The sequence below is a fragment of the Cyprinodon tularosa genome, unplaced genomic scaffold, assembly GCF_016077235.1.
Source record: "Cyprinodon tularosa strain WSP-4 unplaced genomic scaffold, ASM1607723v1 ctg539, whole genome shotgun sequence".
Taxonomy (NCBI): domain Eukaryota; kingdom Metazoa; phylum Chordata; class Actinopteri; order Cyprinodontiformes; family Cyprinodontidae; genus Cyprinodon; species Cyprinodon tularosa.
Genome location: NW_024039273.1, coordinates 1,765,008 through 1,784,858, shown reverse-complemented (window position 1 = coordinate 1,784,858; position 19,851 = coordinate 1,765,008). Strand labels below are relative to the sequence as shown.

The following is a 19,851-nucleotide window of genomic DNA, read 5'->3' as shown; positions in this document are numbered from 1 at the left end:
CATTTATAGAGAACAAGCTTCCTCCCAAACATTTTTTACGTTATTTGACCTTTGAATTGTTTCCGGTTACCTGGTTTCAAGTAGCACTGTACTATATCTGCATATTTATGGTAATATTTATTTTTCAGCTCTGCAGCTCTTTGTTCTTCAGCCTACCAAGGTGGAACCTGAGGTCAGTGTCTTGGAGACTCATTCTTTCACAACTAAACTGCTTAAGATTACTGCCAAAGAAAGTTATAAAATCATTTAAATCATGTATGGTTGGTGAGAGAAGATGAGATGAATATGCGTAGTAAGCCTGACCAGACAGTCGGTCCCTTCCTCTATAGACCTACTGTATATTAATTATTGATAACTGTAAAAGAAATAGATTTTTAATGAAATGTTTGAATATTTAAGTAAAATTAATTTTTTATCACTATTTCATTCTGATTTTAGAAAGAACTTTTCAAAAACTTCTACTTTAATAAAATTCACCAATAATATTTATTCTGCTTTTGATGACAATATGTTTACTGAAACAAATCAGCCTCATCCCATAGGCGTGAGCTGTTTGGGTCTTTTAATGTTAATCTTTAATTTCCATTTTTGTTTTTTCTGTGTGTCTGTTTATTTTCCCCTAACAAAAGCTTGTTAATGATCCATTGTGGATTATTATGTTATTAGATAAGGTTTCTGTAACGATTCAGAACACCCATTATTTGAGGTAAGACAGACAGCGGGATTATTGAAAAAGCATTTATTTTTTAAAAGTCTGCACTGCAGCGGCTGGAACCTCTGAAGAGAGGAAAACAAAGGTTAGTGACCACTTAAATCTAAAGGAGGAAGAATAAAAAAGAGAGTCACTGACCTGCTTTATAAGTTTAGTCCATAGCCAGAGAACAAGGTAGGATCCAGCTGGTGGAATGTCCCAGATGCTTCAGCCCTGGAGAACATGCAGGAATTTGAAGTAAGATCAGGCAAACAGATCAGACGGGAAGAGGCAGGCTCAGTGGTTGAGAGGCAAAACAGGATCAGGTGATCAGAAACACTAAGGTTTTACTAAAAACACTCACCACTGTCGAGGGAGAACAAGAATAATCTGGCCCAGATGACTGGATACAAGCACTTCAAATGGAAGCAGGAGCAGGTGGATGAGATGAGCAGTGTTTAGAAACCGGGCAGAGCTAGACAGGTGAATGGAATGAATAATTAAGCCAGTCATCAGTGCCAAGATCATGACGATTTCTATTGGTCTAAGCCGATCTGCCCTTCTTTGCTTCAATTCTTACCTTCACTGTCAGCAACAGTGGGTTTCTCTTACAGGAAATTATTCTAACTTTTGATAAAAGCACTCCTCCATAGGTTCCTCTTTATTTTCCATTCTTTTTAATGATCTTCCTATTTTCTGCTCACGCCGTGATGTACAATCATTTGCCAGTGACACAGTGATCTATACGTGTAAATCTAATGTCACTGCAGTGAATACTAAGGAGTTTTATAGAATAGTTGGTGAAATATAAACTTCATAAATGTCGTCATTAAACGGCAGTAAATATGCATTAAAATGTGCTTAATTTCACGTAGGGATGCACGATATAATCGGCCCCCTATCGGAACTAATGAAATATTGCTATATGTCATCGTTATGCTACGAAATCCCCCGAAAATCCACAAAATTTTGCCATATTTTTATATGTTGATATATTAACGCGGTATCGATCTATTTTACTAACAAAATCTCACAAGAATTTTCAAAATATCACGAGAGTTTGTAACAGAACGATGAAATTTCACGAGACTGAAAGTAAAATAGATCGACACCACGTTTTTAAAAATCAATTTGATATCAGCATATGAAAATATATTTGAGTATATTATTTTTCAAAGTGTCAGAAATGGATAACAAAACTGCTATTTTCAATGACTACTTATTTTTGTGCAGCTTTAACATCGGTATCGATATCGGTTATGGTCTACATGAGTTTTAAAATATCGGCATATCGGATATCGGCCAAAATCCCAATATCGTGCAGCCCTAATTTCGCGTTCATGTTGCGCATTAATCAGCTGTTTGTTCTGCTCTCGGACGTGATGGAACAGCAGGACGCTGCCTCTCAGCCTCTATCAGAAATCTCTGCTGAGGTCTGAGCCTCGTCTGTTGAGTTAACCAGAGAGAAAGTAGAGTCCTGATTGGATAACATGCCGAAATACATCACTTCCTGTGAGGGTGAACCTCTTAGGGGTTCTAAGCCCACTGAGGGCAGGTTAATTTCACAGCAGCTATTTTCACCTGCCGTTTTTATGTTTTTTATGCTTTAACATTTGTTAATGAAATATGCAAATCTTGGAATTACTTAAGACTAATGAGCCTCCATGTTTCAGCCAGCAGAATCCGCTACTGATGTATCACTGAATTTATTTCAAAATGACTTCAATCATGTTGAATTTTGGCTACAATCAAATAAATTACCTCTCAAGAAATCTAAATCATATTTTATGGTGATATGTTTGTCCAACCCCCAAACAAACTAAATATAACATTTATTTATTCTTCACCAATTATATCTGTTGAAAAAAATGGAAATGTTTCAGTTTATCATTCATCACTTTCCTTTAACACCCATTACTAATAAAACTTAATATTGCTTAAAATGAATTTTTCAATCGATACATTCTCTGATAAGACATTAAATCATTTCCAAATGTATTCCTCCCATCTTGGATTACAGTGATATTATAATGAAACACCACACCCAGATTTATCTCTGTGCAGCTTCATCCTTCACTGATCAGAACTCACCATTGTCACCTGGACAAACAATTCTCTCTCTCTCTCTCTCTCTCTCCCTCTATACAAGAGAACTTTATTGGCTTCAATTTATCTTACTTTTGGCTTCAATTTATCTTACTTTAGTTATTCTGAAAACTCACAATGTGTCATAAAAGGGACAGATGTACCCAGTATTCAAGGTGAGACAGTCAGTAGGAAAGTTCAAAACATTTATTAGAAGAAAAACGTAAACAGACAGAACAAAATCTCAGAGCTGCTGTGGATCTGAGGACCTGCAGCGACTGCAGGAGTGGATTCGGCACTGCCCAATCACTGACACTCTGGGGGGAGAAAGAGTTAAGTGACCACGATCATCTAACAGGAGATGATTATCAGAGTGAGTCACTTACCTGGTTTGACAGTTCAGTCCATCCTCTCAATTATAGGCAGGATCAGCCGATGCACTGCCAACGACATGCGGCCCTGAACTGCCCAGAGTGTCCCCAGAGCTGCAGTCCCAGAGAACAAGGGAAAACAGATCAGACAGGAACAGTTCCGAGATCCAGGGGTCCGTAGTCCAACCAGGGGTTCCGATCCGCCGAGAAACAGACAGATCCTTGGTTCCAGGAATCATCAGAGAATTTAGGCAGGTTCAGAGTCAGACGGGTCCAGAAGCGTGCCCAGACATGCATGCATAGATGCAAACAGGCAGGCTCAGTGGTTGAGGGCCAGAGACAAGACGTGGTATCAGGATTTCTGCAGGAAACTTTAAACTGGTCTCCTCCTAGGAGCCAGGCTTACGTAAATAAAACTGACCTTCTCCATGTTTTGAGCCAAAACCCTGAGGGCCCCGCGGATAAGGATCAGGACACGATCAGAAGACAAGACAGACACAAAACCCTCTCATTCTACCGGCCGCCAGGACCCAGGACATGAACCTTGGAACCAAATAAAAATGACCAAACAGAAAACAAAACACAAAACAATGATCTGGCCCCGATCGCTCAGGCTGAACTGAATATGAATCAGAAACGCAGGTGGATAGGGTGAGAGATGATTAGGAACTGGGCAGAATATAACAGGTGAATGACATGAACAATTAAGGCCAGCAATCGATGCAGATCATGACACAGCGTTTTAGTTGTTACTAGAATAACCAAAGAAACAGCAAAACTAATATAAAGCCCATCTTACTGGAACAATCTATTTGTTTCTTAAACCATTTTCTGCCTTATAAATGCTCCTTATCAACTTTTAAGTAAGCTCTCTACCTGTTTTTGATTTTTTTTTCATTTAACAGTCCTGTGTGAATAAGTGGCTGTGGATACGGTTGTGTTTGTTTTATGTATCAACATCATTAGAAAGGAAAACATTAAATACTTTTTTTTAAATACCATGTAGATTATATGACAAATAATTGACAGCATTACATAAAACATGTATGTTGCTTTTTTTAACAGAATCAGAGACACGAGTTAAAAAAGTTTGCTAATAAATTCAGTACAATGCAAATATATGACAATAATTTAAAGCTACAGTGTGTAATAATTACAGGGATATACAGTCAGAAATGTAATATATTATACATAACTATGTTATTTTATCATCATCTACGAGCTCAGCCTCTTAACCTTAATATTTGCGTTGCCTTAGAATTCGTTATTTATAATTACATAGGAGCGGGTCTCGCAGCCATGGAGGCAGACATCTTTGCGCTACGGCAGCGCAGAGCCAACAAACTAGCGATTGCGAGATCGCCAAAATGTCACAATGATGTAGAAAAAATAACGGGTATATTTATTATCTTAAGTCTACATGAAATCTATACCCTACACAGACTAATGAAATACTATCTGTAAAATTATCTATGTAAACAAACCTCATCACTTGGGAAGTTAGGTGATGCGGACGTCGTGGAAGACATTTTGTCCCGTAACGCTCGCCGTACTGTTGGGGGGGAGAAGCGGTGGGGGGGAGATGTTCATGTTGCTGCAGTCTGCAGTCTGATCGCTAGATGTCGCTAAAAGTTACACACTGTAGCTTTAAAGGTTTTCTGAGGTATTATTGTTTAATGTGCAAGCAATTCACATATTTATATTAACAACAGTGAAAATATGCCTTTAGTATGAATACCATGCCAGGATATTGTTTTATCCAGATAGAGCATTTGTGTAACGATATTTTTAAAGATTAACTCATTTGAGACAAATAATCAATTACCAGATATGACTGCAGATAAAAGGAAGTGGTAGAAGGACAATCATGCAGCATGTTATTTTATTTTGTAGAAGTTTATTGAACAAAGTTAATAACAAATTATTTTAGTTGCATTTACTGTTTAATGGAAACGCTGCAACGCCGTGTTTACATTAATATCGAAAGTTTCTTCGGGTTTTATCGGCAACACAGCTAGGTAATAATTAAGGAACCTGTAGAGCAAAATGACTTCTTTGTTGAGTGCTGTTGATGTAAAACTTTTTCTTTATTCTGTGTTTTTCTTCTTTCGCATAGAGCCAGAAGGGAACCCCACTGCTCACACTCATGAAGGATCCGTATATTCTGCTGGCAGCTGGTAAGAAAACGGTAGCAGCTGAGCAGGTATATTTGTTTGCTCGTGTTGGAAAAAGAGCAGAAGAGTTTTCTAAAGCAGCTTTTAGTCAAAATCTGCAGAGCAGAGATGCTACCTGTCATTTAAAGCAGGCTGCTTTTTATGATTTTGTACCACATTATTATAAGGCTCCTCTTAGAAATAGCAAAACATATTTTATAGATATGTTTTTCTTTAAGCTGTTAACACTTTATAACTTATCCATAAATGTTTGTTCTGCGTTCAACACATTCTGTTTGCAGATGATTATTGTGCTCATAAATCAGGGTTCCCACACCTTTACAACACATTGCTACAGCTAGATGTTAATAAGGAACGATTTAGATTCATGTCAATTAAATAAAAAGACTTTATAGCATAGAAGTTGATTGATAGAATTCAGAGGCTAAATTTATATCCCCAATGACACGGCCGGCAACATGAGGGTTTGATGAATCTCTAAAGCAGTGATCTGAATGCAAAATTGTTAATTTCCCAAAGTCTTCTATATCAGATGCTTCACCAGGGCCATCTAGTGTGGGATAAAGATTCGATAGCAAAGGTCGCTGCAGTCTACAGTCTTAAATGTTTAAAATGATTGGCTTAAAGGAGTTATCTAAACGTATTACGTTTTTGATACCATTCTGTTTCTGTAATTTTTTTTTGTCTTTTACCAGGCCTTAGCTTAATGAAAACGTCTTTGGGGGAAATCTGCCAAATAGTTCCTGAACGGAAAAAACAGTCCTCTTCTTGACACCTCCAATATTGTTATAGAAGTTTGACTCCACAACTCAAAAACACCCAAAAGTTCTTCAACCTGTGACAAGCCTCTATTAGCTCCAAAATCCTTTTACTCAAACCACAAGGAAATAACTATATTATATTACTATTTAAACGTTACTGAGCAGTTCTCTACAACCATTACACAAGATCAAAATAACACTCTAAAATACTATGGTTACGTTAAACTGTACAAATAGAAAGTTACAGGCAGGTTGCCGGCTGGTTACAGGTGTCCTAATGTTGATGTGAATCCTCCCCGATTCTGTCATCAGACTATGGGGCGACAGTGGCGTTGGATGTAGGAGTTTGCCCTGAAATCGAAGGATTGACGATTCAAGCCCCGACTCCGACTTTCAGTGTCGTTGTTTCCTTGGGCAAGGCACTTCACCTGCATTGTCTACTGATGGTGGTCAGAGGGCCCAGTGGCGCCAGTGTACGGCAGCCCCGCTTCTGTCAGTGAGCCCCAGGGCAGCTGTGGCTACAATGTAGCTTGCCACCATCAGTGTGTGTGTGAATGGGTGAATGAATGTAGTGTAAAGCGCTTTGGTCAAGTCTCCTGACTTGAATAAAGGCGCTATATAAGTAGCTACATGCCATTTACCATTTAAATTTACTAGTCTGCTGCCACGAGCAGGCTACCACTAGCTTACTTGATGTTGCCATGACAACGTAACTTCCATTAAATTGTGTTAGGCCTTAAAATAATGAAATTAAACTCCAAATACGCCTAATAGTAAAATGAAAAAGTCAAAATCATTTCCCAAAATATGAATAAAAAATGCCACCTTCTGCGGTCCTGGTGTTCTCTATTTAATTAGTCCCTAATAAACACTAATGGATGAGTAATTAAGTGTTTGCAGATGTATTGATAACATATCTATGAACTTTTTATCAGCTATCAATAGGGTAAGTTTTGTTAAAGTGTGGTGCCTTTTTTACCTTTATCAAATGTTTGGAGACACATTAACAGTTGTGTTTCAGGAGGTTTCATCCATCCAGTTTGCTTACATTCTTGGTAGATACCAGAGTTTTTTAATTTTATCATGTCCTTTTATTTTTATTTTCCCTTTTGGATATGTAGGAAATGTTACGTATCCAAATTTATACATTATTCAAAATCTTTATATTTACAAACAACAAAGTAGGAGTCAACAACACAAATCAAGAAATGCAAAATGCACCATTTTTTCATCAAAACATTTCAATTAAAGCTACTTTTTGTTTCTTCATTATCAACAACCATTGGCAGCTTTTACCATGGCTCATTACCCAAGGCCAGCCTCCCATGTCTGGTAGGGAGTTGATGACGCATCTGCTTAGATGATTGAGGGATTATTAGGTAAAAAATATATATATTTTTTTTTACTTTGTGGTCCCCATGTCCTCCAGCAGGCTAAGCCTATAGCAGCATAATGATAGAGATAGCTCAGGATAACCTGAAGCTTAACGATAAGCTATATGGAAAAGGGAAGTTTTAAGCCTACCCTTAAAAATAGACAGGGTGTCTGCCTCACAGACTAAAACTAAACTGCAGTTTAGGACCTATTTTTGAGGCGCCCTTGCACCCACCCTGATGTTTTGGTTTAATTTCTTGTCCTTCTTCATAACCCTCTCTTCCTGCCCTTTTCGGGGTTTGTTTGTTTTGTTTTTCTCGACTATTTAAGGAATTTGCTATCTCCCCTTTGGGAGGGAGTTCTGCTAAGATTTTGAAGATGTTTGGGTTTTTCTTCTCTTTTGAAAATGCTTGTGATCATTCTTGTTTGGGTTTTATCAGCTCATTCTTTTAAATTTAGTTTTCTTATTATTATCATATGCTTTTCATGGTACATATCCTATTTATTACATCAGGAAAATTACCGTATTTTCATGACCATAAGGCGTACCGGACTAAAAGGCGCACTCTCAGTTATGTGTCCCATTTCTGTATTTAACACACACATAAGGCGCACCGGACTATAGGGCGCGTTTTTTATATACAGGTACATGTCCTCTACTACCTTTAAATACCTCTACTGCGTATTTAAAAATACAGCGGGGGCAAAACTGAGTATGACTGCTTTATTCATGTATTTATTACAAAGTATTAATCAAACCTGGCAGCTGGCCGTGAGACAGACACATCGCAGATGACACAGCGCTGTGATCACTCCTAAATTAACTTAAAATCCTGAAACCTGCCGACGGAATATGTTCGCTTTTATGGGTGCCTGCAGTTTAAATTATTTAGATGAAAAACACCTGCCATCCACCGCGGTGAACCCGGAGGCTGCCCAGCCTAGAGGCTGCTGATGAAAGGATTTCTCCTGTCGGTGCACCGCTGGTATGTGGGGGTCTGAGCGCCTCCGACAGAAATAGATAATCTGGATGAACTGACTGCAATTATGAAGTTTTCAGGTGGACTTTCTCACTTAAAAACATATTAAAACTACTTTATTCCCACTGATCACAGCAAATATAGCTGCAAGATTTAGATTATTTAGATGAAAAAACACCTGCCAGCCACCGCGCTGAAGAGGAGGAGACCCGCCCGGAGGCTGCTGTTGAATTAAGTTTTCAGGTAGAAAAATAGAGCGGGAGCAAAACTGAGTATGATTGTGCTTTATTCATGTATTTATTACAAAGTATTAATCAAACCCATCAAAGTCATCATCCTCTGTTTCTGAATAAAACAGCTGCGCTAAATCAGACATGCCAATTTCCCCTTCTTCGCTGTCAGTCACTTTCCTTGCAGCGCGGCTCCTCAGAAATAATGCCGGCTTTTGCGAAAGCTTGAACAACAGAGCCAGCAGACACTTTAGTCCATCTACAATCCATCCGCAAACTGTGGCGTAACTTGCCCGGCGCTGCCTTCCACTTATCCTGAAACTGTGGTCTCCGTCTGTCATCCATCGCTCCCACGCCGCTCGCAGCCTTACTTTGAACGGCCGCTTCAAACCGATGTAGAGCGGTTGAAGCTCCTTTGTCAGACCCCCGGGATAACGGCGAACACAGCGTTCATTTGATTCACCTTTTTTTCACATCGGCTGTGAGATGGGCACGCAGCGATGGTGATGCGTGGAAAAAACCACCTAGTCTTCTCACATACACCTGCCTCAGCCACGCTTTCATCATCTCCTCATCCATCCAGCCTTTTCCATTTGCGTTAATATCATATGTCATCAGAGCGCTGTGTCTGTCTCGCTGTCAGCTCCCAGTTCAGCTTCTCTGATTGGTTGATGCGGCGCGTCCAGCAGCAAAACTTCAATTTTTCCATCTGAGCAGCAGCAGCGCGTTGGCGGTGCGTCAGATGCTTAAACGCTCCCGACGTGCTTCACCAAAACGCGCTGCGGGACCTTTTGCTGCACCTATATGCGCGTCAACCATTGACTTTGCATGTAAACTCGCTGCTTCTGCTGCACCTGCTGGGTCCGGTTCACACCGATGTCGAGCGGTTGAATAACAGCGAGCACAGGGTTAATTTGTTTCCCCATGTTTTTCACATCAGCTGTGAGATGGGCACGCATGGAGTCACAGATTAACAGCGATGGTGATGAGTGGAAAAAAACACCTGGTCTCCTTACATTCAGCCACTCTTTCATCATCTCCTCAATGAGGTGGTCTCAAAAGTCGCAGTTACAACACACATAGGGCGCACCGCACCATAGGGCGCACCGCACATTTTGAGGGAAAAAAAAAGACGTTTAAGTGCGCCTTATAGTCGTGAAAATACGGTAACCGTTTACTCAGATTTACTCCTTGCAACTCTTTGGTTCCATTCAGGTCTTAGTTTTCCCATGATGTTCAGCCCATGCCACCTCTGGTATAGTAGATATTTTGGTTCAATTGATGCTACTGTTAGAAAACTTCAGTGACTTCTTTCATATTCCACTTGGGGAGATTTTTAAGAAGCATGGCATGTCTTACCACTTCTATGCTGATGACTGTCAAATTTACATGCCTATTGCCAAGAACGACCAAAGCCCCCTGACACCTCTGCTCCACTGTCTAAGTGATGTCAAAGCTTGGTTAGCCCAGAATTTTTTAAAGCTGAATGAGGTTAAAACAGAAGTTATGGTCTCTGGACCTGCCCACAAGAACTTAGGGATCACCCCAAAATGATTTGCGTTCCAAAGTCACCAGCCTTGGTGTCATCATAGATAGCGATTTTAAATGTGATAAGCAGATCAATGGCGTTTTAAAATCATGTTTTAATCATTTTCATCTTTTGTCCAAAGTTAAGCCATTTTTATCTTTTAATCTTTTTGAGCAAGTTGTGCATGCATTTATTTCAAGTCGTCTGGACTACTGCAATGCACTTTAATCACTTTCCAGCTTTAGCAGTCATTCCAGAACGCTGAAGCATGACTTTTAACAGGCACAAAAAAACTTGAACACATCCCCCTCGTTTAAAACATTGTTGTTGGACTGACACCTCGCTTTGAGCTCTGAGGGCCAGCTCCAGCTTGTGACTCCTAGGACAAACCAGAGGGGACAGAGCCTTCTCCGTTATCGGCCCTAAGCTGTGGAATGCTCTGCCCCTCGATATACGTATGGCCCCCACCATGTAGAGTTTTAAATCTCGTCTTAAGACTCACTTTTATTCTCTGGATTTTAGCATTGTTTAAGTTGTGTGGTCTCCTGTGGCTTTGTATTTATTTTTTATTCTATTTATTGTTTTAAACTATTATTTATATTTATTGTTTTATACTTACCTTGTTGTCTATGCAGCACTTTGGAAATGTTTTGTTGTTTAAATATGCTATATAAATGTATAAAAAAGTATATAAAATGTTAGTAATTGGGAGGTCTGATACAAAATTTTGTAATTAAAACAAGCTTCAGAAATCTTCAGGAACATTAGGGTTTTGTTTTGAATGGACAAATATAGAGGGGGATGTACAGTGGGTAGCACCACTGCCTTGCAGCTAGAAGGTTCTGGGTTTGATTCCCGGCTTGGGGTCTTTCTGCATGGAGTTTGTTCTCCCCGGTCACTCCATCTTCCTCCCACAGTAGGCTAACTGGCTTCTCTAAATTCTCCTTAGGTGTGAGTGTGTGTGAAGGGTATTTTGTCTCTGTGTTGCCTTGTGATGGGCTGGCACCTGTAGATAGCTGGACATAGGCCCCCCTCGCAACCCCAGCAGGGATAAAGTGTGACAGAAAATGGATGGATGGACAATTATAGAATGCAAATGAGTATTTTTTGTCCTTGATAATAACCTGTACTGGGCTTTGAAAGCCTTAATGAAACACTTTTTTGATAAAAAAAAAAATAAATAAGGAAGAATAATTTCCGTATGATGGTAGCTAATTTCTTTATGTATAAGATCTACCATAGTGAAGTCCAGTCAATAACAAAAGAAAGCTAAATGAGTTTCTCTGTGCCACAGGTTAGCTGAAGAGTAAAAATGAACCATAACTGCGATCTGTAATCTTCATCCCCAGGTGCCATCTGCTTTGGAAATATGGCTATTGCCATGTTGGAACCAACGCTACCAATCTGGATGATGGAAACCATGTGTGCCAGGAAATGGCAACTAGGTACAGAACCGCTTCTAAGCAGTACACAGAAACTACAATAGGGCACATCCCACCTGCCAAACACCCCAGAAACACACATGTTGGATAAAAGCAACCATATTTTACTCTCTTGGTATAAAGTATATACACAGATGACAGGTTCCCCTAGAAAAACAAGGCTCCTTATTTTTAATGATTTATCAAAGGGGATTAGGTTTATCGTTCCACAGATAAATCATCAAATCACCATAAGAAAAGAAAATAAAAGAAAGCTGATCAGCAGCTAAAAGTTTTACTGATATAATGATGATGGTTGGTTGCATCTGAGAGATGCAACCAACCATCAAAGATATCAAGGATTTTTTTCACATTATTTTGAGCAAACATCAAGATTAATATTTAAATCTTGAGTTGTCAAGTACATTTTGATCCGTCTTTAATTTATTTTAGACTCCTATAGGTTTGGGGGTTCAGCATAAACTCCACCTCGCTGTGATCTACAGGGAGCTGTGGGTGATGTGAATTAGGTTTTATCAGACCACAGGCCGCAGCTCACACAGGCTAAGCATCTCAATGTGGATTTTACCCGACCAGAACATATTGTGGTCCAGGTTCGCTCTGCGCTTAAAAAATGTCAACATGAGGTGTCTTTTTATCAGCACTTGCTTCCCTCCAGCAGGTTTTCATGAACTAACAGCAATTTATGCATCTTCAGTTGTTCTTTTATATGTTTCTACCTGAGCTGTGATGTCTGCAGCTCCTCACTTAAATGATGCATCTGGTTGAAGTTAGAAGGGTTTTAGAAGCTACAAAATAAACCCTATATTTTATTTCTGGGAACCACAGTGAAAAGACACCTGGCAATTTTTGTTTCCTTAACCATTGCAGCAATGAGCTGCTGTAGTCTTCAGAGCATTAGTCATTTTTTATATAAATCCATCAAAGTATGGCTCTGGGTTATGCCTACCTTGACAGATACTGTATGTTTTAAATATTGGTGTAAAAATCTGTTTATAAGATATTTATCAGATATTGTTGACATTTTCTTTATGAGGCTTGCCAAAGCTACAGCCTTTCTTTGTTTTTTTTCTGCACTCCTGTATATGAAGTCTGGGTCCGATAGGAAAGGATGAAAGGGGGACAGGATATTAGGTTGTCACATGGTGGCAGATGGAGAGGAGACTTCATTACAGACAGCTCAGTGCATACAGCAGCTCCGTGTGGGACTCTGATAAACATCTCCTTATCTTTGAATTTCTGCCCACACCTCTGTTTCCTTTTTGTCTCCGTGTGCGGCCCAGGCATCGCTTTCCTACCAGCTTCCATATCCTACCTTATTGGAACCAACATTTTTGGATCATTGGCACACAAGATGGGAAGGTAGGGAGGGAAATTGCCCTTATCTATTTTCCTTCAGTCTTCCTTTGTGGACGTGATTTCTGCTTCCGCTCCTTTAAATGAGTTTCATTAGTTTCTGTGGTTGCTGTTATTGAAGCTTTGACATAACGTGGTGTCATATTTTCAATATAAATATAGGGTTCCTTCAGAAAATGTTGCTCTTTGGCAACTTTTGTGCATTTGAATGCATTCATCTTATATAGATTCTATTCATATAACTTATGGCCGGTCAAACGTTGACCTGTGAAAACACACCCATGTGGCTGCATATTAGGATAACAGGTCGGAGGGTGTTTGAGCTTAAATCATGGTAAAACAGTTAGATCTGCACCCATATGGAGTAAATTCAAGACTTCCATTCAAAGTACAAGAAATTATTAACAAAATAAATGACTTCCAGCTTATTTGAAATAAAACTCGTAACTAAGGCCAGTGAAACTCAACTAAAATAATAACTATTTAGCTCTGTCATGTAAACCCAAAATGTAAGACCGAGTATTGAGGCAAGACAGACAGTGGGAAGTTACTAAACGTTTATTAAAACAGGCAGGCACAGCAGTTGAGAGGCAGAGACAAGACAAGGTACCAGGAGAAACTGCTGAGCTTTAAACTTGCTCCCTCCACTGAGCCAAAACAGGAACAAGGCATGCTTCAGTGGATAGTTGTCGGTGTAGTTCTGTTTCTCTGACTGTGACTGGCTGGATGTGCTCTCTTCATCCTCTGACATGGGAGCTGGCTGAGAGTTCGTCTGCCTGGCTGGGTGTTTCCTGGACGGGGCCGCCTTTTACAGTTGCCTTTTGTATCTCTTCTTCTGTCTCCTTGAACCCCAGTCAGCCTCATCAGATGGCCGCTCACACTGAGCCTGGTTACACTGGAGGTTTCTTCCTGTCACAAGGGAGTTTTCCTCTCCACTGTCGCTACAAGCATGCTTAGTGAGAGGGATTGCCTTCGAGTCAATGAGTCGATGCAATCAACTAGTTTTCCTTAGATAGAAAACTTTCAATTTGACTGTATGATCTGGTGATAAAATGATATGTGTTGTGAATTGGCGCTATAGTAATACACTGAATTGAATTGTATTAAATTCATATTTCAGCAATCCAATTTCATGATCGGATAAGGAAATCCATAACTGTTGATGTCCCAGAGGTTGTCAAAAATTCATAAAAAACACTCAACATATTTTAGCATCCAGTTAGCCTGCAGCCCTCCTCTAGTAGCAGAGAAACCCCAGCTTGCAGAATCTTGGTCCAAACTTAGCTTAATAAAAGTACATCCATTTAAATATTTATTCTTATGGCTGTGAGGCAAACCAGCAATGAGCATGGAATTGTCCAGTTTAACTATTACAAATGTGAGGAAATAGAAGAACAAAAGATGTCTGGCTATTATATAGAGCAGCGGTCCCCAACCTTTTTTGCACCACGGACCGCTACATGACAGACAATATTTTCACGGACCGGGGGGGGGCGTTTGCGGACCGTTTGTTACTTGATCGTGTTTACCCAATCAAACCCCCCCACCCCCGCGCTTACCGGCCGGGCAGGGGGGTAACTACGATAAGGTAAAACGATACGACTGGCATAAAATCAAATACAAAGAACATAAAAATAAAACAATAGGCCGGTCCCATCGTGGCGTAATCAGAGACAATGACAAACGAAGTGTGCTCCTGATGTCCAGTCTGCTCCGTAGCTTTGTTTTGGTCGCTGTAACAGCAGAAAATCCTGCTTCACAAAGATAGGACGTCATAGATAGGATGAGTCTTGAACTGAATTAACCTGTGTCAACAGGCACAGATGCACCGACTGATGTAACTGGAAGAGAATACCGCAATTTATTATATTTTTCAAAATAAAAAAATACTTTTTTTTTTTTTCTGTGCGGCCCGGTACCAAATGACCCACGGACCGGTACCGGTCCGCGGCCCGGTGGTTGGGGACCGCTGATATACAGTACATGTATATCATTTGTATGTTTGCTCACAAGGGTCAGGACTTAAATCAAGTTAACATTCATTTTTGTCTCCCATTTAAAACAGTAAAAGTTGATCAAATGGTTGAACAAAGTAAAATCACTGCATAAATAAAATATTATCTAGAATAAAACCCATTGTGACATCATCCTTCATTTGGCAAGACAACCAGAAAAGCCTTAACATGGTAGCATTTGATTAAACAGAGAATCCACTCAATGTTAGGACCACAATCTACTCCTGATGTCAAGAACTCGGAGCAGAAGGACCCATTATCTGAGGCAAGATAGATAGTGGGATAATCAAAAAGCGTTTATTAAAACAACGGATGAGCGGAGCAGCAGCGGCTATCACAGGAAACTCTGTAAAAGGAAACATATGTTAGTGACCACGGAGAATGATACGAACGGAGAATGATACGAACGCGTGAGTCACTAACCTGGTTTAACAGTTCAGTCCATAGCCAGAGAACGAGGTAGGATCCAGCCGGTGAGCTGCAAACAAGATGCCGCAGGTGCTGCCCAGAATGTCCCAGATGCTGCAGCCCCAGAGATTGGAGAACCAGAGGATATCCGGAGCCAGGTCATGCAAACAGATCAGAACAGGAACAGGTAGGCTCAGAGGTTCAGGAGTCCGAAGACAGTTTAGGCAAACTGTGCAGATGGGAACAGGCAGGCTCAGTGGTTGAGAGGCAGAACAGGTCAGGATCAGGAGATCAGAAACACTAAGGAACTCTAAATACACTCTCACCACTGGCTAGAGAAAACCAGAATAATCTGGCCCTGAACACTGAATAAAGGCACCTTAAATAGAGGCAGGAGCAGTTGGAAAAGATGAGCAGTGATTAGAACTCGGCCATAGTTAGACAGGTGAATGGAATGAGTAGTTAAGCAAGTCATCAGCACCAAGATAATGACACTTGATGCCGTCCATAGCAGCACAGCAGGTCTGCCAAGAGGCTAGCAGGCCTATTAGGCTTCATCCAAACAGAGCAAATGTGTCTGTTTTTACTGTAAAACATGATTTGTCTTGTCTGCCCTCATAGGTGACAAATTCCCACACACTTTGATTTTATACATTACTTTACTCTTGTAAATTCTTAGCCAGACTTTGCCAGATTTTTTTTTCTGATTACAGACATAAATGAATACAGACCAACCAAAATAATTTCAAATGATTAATTATCCAATTATTTAATACTTATGGCTGTTTTACCTCTGTAAACAAAAAAGAAAATAAATTATTACAGCAAAGTCAATCAGGCTTTCATTTTAGGCCATTAGGAGGGTTAGGTTCTGCCTCTTAGATGATCTAGATGTAGCAATCAGAACTCTTTAATCTTTCACTAATTTATGCATTAAAATCACTCACCTTTCCCGGCCTTTCAACAAGGCACAAAAGAGGATTTAAAACATATTTTCTTTGTTCACTTGTGGAAATCCTTGTGAAAACCTTCTACCTCATGCAGCCATACTTAAGCTGGACACTTTAACAGGAAGCTCTGCAATTTCAACACAGGAGAACCTTAAGTGCACTGATTCATGCTGTAGTTTCCAGATTGTAGGAAATACCGCCCTTATCATCAACTTCAGACCATTTAGACCAATAACAGATTGTATTCTGATTGACTAACTCACTTATGGAAAAGAACACAAATGTTTGTTTTACCTACAGATCTGGTCTTTGTTTGCATGTCCTCAGCACTCCAATGTAACCAAGCTTTCTATTGCGGGTCATTGAGCTAAGGTTTTAACAAACATTGTCACTGATTTAAAATGCTAGCATTCCTCTTTAACCTAGCTGCTATTGTTTTTTCTTTGTTTTAAGTACTGTTTGTAATGTTTGTACTTCAGCACCTCTGAAAGGGAGAGTTTTCTCTCTGAGGGTTTTGCATAAGATAAGGAATGATTAAAACTACAGGCTGGATCAGAGACTGTGAAGCTTTTTATCTTACCAAAACTCCCAGACCAACACACATTTACCTGGATTTGAAATCTAAGGTTAACTATTGAGCAAATAACTATTGCTGGTATGTATAACATATGCTGATGAGGACCAAAATAATACAAGAGTTTGAAATAGCATGCTTTAGCTGAGGATAAACTTGGCCTTTGTTACACTATGAAATGCTCACTATCCTGAAGGAGCTTAAATTAAAATAGCTACTAGTCCCTCCATATTTCACAAGGTGGGAGGAACCTATTTAAGATACCATCTATCTCTATCATTTGTTTGTTGGAGAGAGGATCTCATCACTGGACTAGAAACAGTGCCAGGCTCTTCTTAGACAAGGTTATTAGTGAATAATATAAGGTCATGAGAAATAGTCACCATTTTTTATCTTAAATAGATAGTTTAGGCAGTTTAAGCAACTGGACGTGAAGTTTTCTCCTCTCATCCAAGAGGTTTCCTCAAATCTAACTAGTGGGGCGGAGCACTGAGATTAATATACTATAGGTGTAACAAAGAATTAGGGGAGACAAAAGGTGATTCTGATCCCAATGGGAGGGGGTTAATGGTCGTTCTGATGGGTTGATAACTCCCTCATGGAAGTGTGAGGCAGGTGGGGGCGGCTGGGAGTGCTGTCCTGAGGAATTGGACGTCCTGTGTTGAGCCATGTGCCTGTGTAGCGGTTGCTCGGTCTCTGCAATGTAAATGTCTGTGCACTCTTCACTACACTGAACGGAGTAAACCACGTTGTTGGTCTTGTTATTGGATGTCTTGTCTTTGGAGTGAGCCAGTTTTTGTCTCAGGGTGTTGCCAGGTTTGAAGAGCACAGGAATCCAGTGCTGGTTGAAAATCCTCCTGATTTTTCAGAGACTCTAGCAACATAGGGGATGACGATGTTCCTTCTTCTTTCCTCTTCCTTCTCAGCAGATCTCTTCTTGTTGGTTTTTATAAAAGCCCATCTGGAATAACCACAGTTCTTCAGGGATGTCCTAAAGTGTTCCTGTTCTCTGATCTTCCCTCTGTTGGTGGTGGGAATGGTTTCTGCTTGTGTCTGGAGGGTTCTGATGACGCAGTTTGTGTTCCAGTGATGAGTCAAACAGAGGCATTGGTCAGTGTGTGTGGGTTACCTATAAACTTCTATGTTGAGCTGTCTGTCTTCCAGAAAGCCAAGGCTTTCACATCTTCCTCCGGCCCTCTCTCTGGCATGGCCCTATCCATGAGCCCGCTGCACTGTTCTCATCCTTCCAAAGCACTGTGCAGCTTTTTAATCGGCCAAGAGTGGCTGTATTTAAGAGTCCAGAAAAAAAACCTTTCTGACCGGATCTCCAGAAGGCCCTGCCACCTGTAGATGCAGGATCTATGCTTAGTTTGTAGCGCCTTATTTTTAGGAGTTGTCGAGAGCTGTATTAAAGGAATAGTACACCCAAAACATGATTAGCCTTCATTTTCTACTCACCCCCATGCTGAACAAAACTCTGGAGTACTTTTCTGATATCTCAAATGCATCTGGAGATCTGGGAGGCTTCTTGCTGTCTGCTGACATTCAAATAATGGAGGTCTATGGTGCCCGAGACAGAAAGGTCCATAAAAGTCCACAAAAAACGTGTCAATATTCCTCCATACTGCTCGTCCAATGTAATCCAAGTGTCCTGAGTGGGTAGCATCCAGAATTTACTCGAAACGAAGTCATTTAGAATGTTTTTAGAGCATAAACAGTAGTGCATAGGATTTCCTAATAGCGCCCCCATGCGCGCTCACGATTCTACAGAAGCCGGCAGATCTCCAGATCTCCAGATGCATTTGAGATATCAAAAAAGTACTCCAGAGTGTTGTTCAGCATGGGGGTGAGTAGAAAATGAAGGCTAATCATGTTTTGGGTGTACTATTCCTTTAAGCCAGTGCCTACAGGCGCTGCCATGTTGGTGATATTAGTGAAGTTGGTTTCTGTTTTATCAAATCATTATATAAAATATTATTTTACCAAATTATGCATTAATTACCTCTTGGATTTGCATTGTGAGATAAACTTTGACTCTAAAACATAAATCTATTCTTTCATTTTATTGATAATGATTTTCAGCCATTTTTTTCCTCCTGATTTACATCTGGCTTAGTTGAGTTGAGTTTCACTAATTTAATCAGGGTTGTTTAACTGAAATATGTTTGATTAAGGGTTGAATGATTGTTGTTTATTGTTGATCATAGCCACATGCATCACAAGTGTCATAACCACGTGACGTCATTACAGGCCTTTCAGCTAATAAACTAGCTGATGCTTTTTAAACATCTTAGATTAGTTCACTTATATTTTTTGTTAATTTTGAGAAATAACATCAACATCAATCATCTCAGTTAAATTGTCGTGTATTTATCAACAAACTTTAAGTGTAACTGTATAACAGTCTATAGCAGTAAAAATGCATTAAATATCAGGACTTTCTAACAAAAATGCTAACATTTTATAACTTTCAACCAATCTGAAGGTTAAATAACCTAAATAGTATGATAACAAATAAAATATATATGTGTTGTTGTTCTTATATAATTATTTATTCAAAATTTGAGGGAAAACATGTTTGAATTGAAAAGGGGGTTAATTTTGTTGATACATGGTTTCTGATTAAATGCGATTAATTTCAATTAATTAATTAGAGACCCTGTAATCAACTTGATTAAAAGTTTAAGTCGTGTCCCACCACTATCTAAATAGTTGGATGCAAATGATGGACATAAGTGGACAAAAAGTTTGCTCTAGGTTCTCAGTGTCACTTCCTTTTTTATAAAGTAGGACAATAATTCATAAAAAAGGTGATTGGAATTCTATAACTCAAAGTTTTTGCCCATGAGCAATGATCAACTTAACGGCAACATTCTATACCCAGCTATTGTAGCATCTATCTAGGCTAGAGC

The 19,851-nt window shown here is 39.7% G+C and overlaps 1 protein-coding gene across 1 annotated transcript in view; it reads left to right on the top strand.

The window, feature by feature from the left end:
- slc18a2 (solute carrier family 18 member 2) overlaps window positions 1–19,851 on the top strand; it is a 63,152-nt gene that overhangs the window by 33,385 nt on the left and 9,916 nt on the right. The window contains exons 7-10 of the mRNA XM_038304582.1: window positions 129–172; window positions 5,264–5,324; window positions 11,544–11,639; window positions 12,920–12,998. Coding sequence (XP_038160510.1) covers window positions 129–172; window positions 5,264–5,324; window positions 11,544–11,639; window positions 12,920–12,998 — 280 coding nt within the window. The remainder of the gene's footprint in view (window positions 1–128; window positions 173–5,263; window positions 5,325–11,543; window positions 11,640–12,919; window positions 12,999–19,851) is intronic.